Source organism: Benincasa hispida, chromosome 4 (assembly GCF_027475165.1).
Source record: "Benincasa hispida cultivar pf3 chromosome 4, pf3_genome.v1.1, whole genome shotgun sequence".
In the NCBI taxonomy this organism is placed as follows: Eukaryota; Viridiplantae; Streptophyta; class Magnoliopsida; order Cucurbitales; family Cucurbitaceae; genus Benincasa; species Benincasa hispida.
Window position 1 is genome coordinate 35560946 of NC_143481.1, and position 4114 is coordinate 35565059.

The window sequence follows — 4114 nt, forward strand, 5'->3', positions numbered from 1 at the left end:
CATTGATGGGATGGATGAAGTTTTTCTAGATACACCCAACAGTAAGCGTACTGTATGAGAGGTACAAAACAAGAAGATTCCCTTCCAATCTAAAAATGCTTGACATTGTACAACGAACATGCAGGAAAGTAAACTGGAGAAACTTGTACAATGGATATGAATTCAGTTCAAAAGGCATCAAGGGATCATTGAACAAAAATGCTTGATGTTGTACGATGTGCAAGAATGTAAAATGGAGAAACTTGTACAATGGCAGAAAGAGAAATATGAATTAGAGCTCAAGATGCGTCAAGAGATCAATATACCAAGTTGAGGATCTAGAGGAGGACGTCAATTGACCCTCATAGATTATTGGTGAATGGTTTTCTAGCCTTCCACCCCCATTAAGGAAAAGGTATATTGCATCCATAGGCATTTTAATATTTGTTATTTTTTGTGACATGTACAAATAGTCCGTGATATGTTGCTCTTAGATATGGATGAAAATATTTTTAATCAAGTTATAAACTGATCATAAATTGAATTGTATGCCATACATTACAAATTATTATAGAGTACAAAAATTGAACCAATAAAAATACAAACATATCAAATTCTACACACCCAAACAATGACATCAAAAACATCAAAATTCCCACATCCTATCTCTAACACCTCAAACAATCCCTTAATTCACATCAAGCTTCAATTCCATTTATTTTTCAAAGAAGAATTAAACTTACAGATTTTGTCCGAAATCTGAAGTTTATAACCCTTTTTGAAATGTCATAAATTTAAAAATTTACAATTTTATTTTTAATTGGACATCGAACTTACACAACTTTGTATTCAATAGACATCTGGTAATATAAAATTGATTTTTTATAACGATCTCTTATGCTTCCCAATGTCACAATACTGAAATCACATCCCCCTATTAATTTAATTTCACCCTCTACTCTTTCCCCATCATCACTATTTTTCTCAATTGATCCACAAACAAATTTGACTTCCAAACTCTCAACAATTTACTAATTTCGATTATAATTGTTTTCATCAAGCATGCATTCATCAAGTAGATGTGCAAATCCAAACGGCAGTTTTAGTTTCACAAGGAAATTCCCAAAACTCAAAACTCAAAAGCCAAACAATAGAGTCCAAACGATGAAGTTTCCATCATTCAACACCTTTTATTAAATTAGAAGTTGTAAAAGTAGGTCGTAAAATGAAAACACTGTCAAAACACATAATAATCTTGACACCGCTCATTGCGGTCATCCAATTGGAGCAAAGCGAGAATACATAATGAAGGTTCTAAAAATCAATTCTTTTAAGCACCCAAAACAGAACCTGAGCTCCTGCGGCATTCCTGCAACATATCCAAGTAGAATTGGCACTTGCTAATGTCACTTCCATAGTGGTTCAGGCACTGCAAAGGAAGAAAGGTAATAGAAAATGTAAGCTCCTTAAGTATGAAGACAAGGCAAAAAAATGGCCTGAGCTTCCAAGCGTTGGAAAAAAGAAAGTCATCGTAAATAACAATGGAGAAGAAGTAACCTACATCTTGAAAGGACTTTGACTGAACGGTACAAGCATCAGAACCTCCAGGATTGTTTGCTACTGAAGGTGCTGAAGAAGTTGATGAATCGATGGTCTCGTGCTGGATGGTCCGAGGACCCATTACAGCATCGACAGCCCTGTGAGCCACAGCACTTCCAGTACCAAAGGCCATACCTACACATCAGCACAAACAAATAACAAAATAGTATAATGGTTAGATAGCACTGAAATGATTAATCGAAGGAAAAGAAAGTTCAAGTGCTTCTAAACTCACCTTGAGCAATAGTGGCACCGAGACCTCCCAGCATAGACCCACCACCACCGCCTTGTACAGGTGCGGGTGGAGGAGCAGAACTAGCTGCGGAAGGCAAGTTAAAAACATAAGCAAGCTTTAACCTTAATATGGAAAGAACAAAATATTCATTTGCACTCATAATGGAAGTGATACATTCAAAAGATTCTAGCTATACCACAGCCAATAACCATGAATCCATATCATCAATTATTAGCAATCTCATGAAGAATTTGGTAACATAAATACCTCCCAAGAAAGGGCGCTAATGAACTAGAATTAATGTGGAAGGAGGACAAAGACCAAGTGCATCTGTTATTTTACATATAGTTAAAGTGTAAAGCATTCTCTTCTCCTTGGATTACCCCACTCCACTACTCTGGGGTTTTCAAGCTATTAAGTTTCAATCTTGTAGTTTTAGTTATCGAGGGCCTGTTAACATTGTGCAATCTAGAATTTGTTAAATGTAAATATTCACTGATATTGGCAGATTTTTACAAGGTAGGCTTTTAAATTCACTAAATCAAATGGATTCCATGGAAAACATTTTTTAAAATAATAAACAAATTTTATTGATGTGTGAAATTAAAAAAAGAGAGCAATAGCCCAAATCAAAGAAGTTACGAGAGAATCCTCTAATTGATCAAAAGAGAAGAAAAAGATTGTAAGAGTATAGAAAGATGTACATTTGACAATGTCATAGCTAGATATATAGTTTCTTTATTATAACTTCTTTTTTTACAAAAGTTTTGAGGATCTATGTATCCTAAGTTTGAATTTGAAATTTTGAAGTGAAGAAACCTATGAAAAATACAGTATCTCAGATTATAAACTCATTTGATTTTTGTTAAGCTAAAATATGTATCCTACTCTAGTGGTTCATAGTTCAAACAAAATCTTTGTAATTACAGTTTATCTACTCTAATCACTCAGTAATAATAATACTAATTTCTAAAAATGAAACATGTTCATAAATAGTTGAGATTGGACCCTACATTTAGTTGGTAACTATAACTGAATTTGTGCTTTTATAAACATAGTATTGCACACATTTCGAGCCATGGTTGAAATTGGAATTCAATTCAACTTTTTTCATTGAATCCTTGTTTTCAAATTTCTGAGGTGCACCATAACTTATCAAACCAAGATCATAATCTAAAAAACTGGAAGGTATTTCCAAACATTGTTTTCTATCAAAATATGCTTGGGTAAGCACATCTCCAAGGAGCCCAGGCTAGAATCCAGTCCACCCTGGGAACGAAGAGGATAAATATATACCTGAACACAGGCCCTCTCAACGGCTACCAGACAAACTCAACATTACTCCCCCAAACGAGGTCTTGAAAACAGATAATTAAACTAAATCATATAAAAAGCGTAGTATTATTTTACCGGGGGCCGGAGGATTGCGCAGTGGAGCACGAGGGGCGGGACGGGAAGCAGATCGTCCTGCAACAATATTCAAAGGTCAAGCATTTACCACATGCATCAGAGAGATTTCATAAATGACACAGCTCAAATATTCATCGCTATCACATAAATTTCTAAACCCTAAAGCGCGCAGAAGCTTCAACCCTAATTTTTTTCCCCCCCAAAAAAATGTTAACAGTCTTGTCGTCAAATCACAGATCCAAAATATCGAAATTTATCGAAGCCTGAAATCCAATCCAACCGTTCATACAAAATCAATCGCCATACATATACGGAGATAGAGAATCAAGGAAAAAAGAACGGGAAACAAAATCTGGCCGGATAAAATTAATCAGAACAAAGAAATAACGAGTGACATAGGAAGATATGAAGGAGAAACGAGCGAAATACTGACCCCCAGAGCTCCGACGAGGCATGGTTACGGACGATGAGAAAGGACGACTGCGTCGATGAAATGTAAAAGAATGGCGGTGGCTGCCTCTTGCGGTAGAAGATATCTGAAGTTTTAGGGTTGGTGGATTTCCTTTTCTTGGCGGTTTATATAGGAAGCCAGATAATTGGGGTTTCTGATTAGTTCTCTAAACACGGAAAGTTGACAAATACATAGAATCGCGTACTCTACCAATTGGAGATCACCACGTGGTTCTATCTTTCTTCCCTTGCACAAGAAGCGAACCTAAATGAGACCAACGAACTATTCTGGAATGTTCTCTCCAATTCAAAATAAACTATAATTTAATTGTTTAGGGTGATAACCATTTCATTTTTTATTTTTATTTTTGAAAATTAAAATACTACTTCTACTCTTAAATTTTTTCTTTGTTATTTATTTTTCACCAATAGTTTAAAAAG

The 4114-nt window shown here is 35.2% G+C and overlaps 1 protein-coding gene across 1 annotated transcript; it reads right to left on the bottom strand.

Moving 5' to 3' along the window:
* Nucleotides 1–1130: 1130 nt before the first annotated feature.
* Nucleotides 1131–3885, bottom strand: LOC120076571 (uncharacterized). The gene is made up of 5 exons (XM_039030445.2): nt 3657–3885; nt 3224–3280; nt 1814–1897; nt 1541–1713; nt 1131–1408 (listed from the first exon to the last, which is right to left on the bottom strand). Exons 1-5 carry the CDS (start codon nt 3676–3678, stop codon nt 1310–1312), a joined length of 435 nt encoding a protein of 144 aa, XP_038886373.1. The 5' UTR covers nt 3679–3885; the 3' UTR covers nt 1131–1309.
* Nucleotides 3886–4114: the final 229 nt, after the last annotated feature.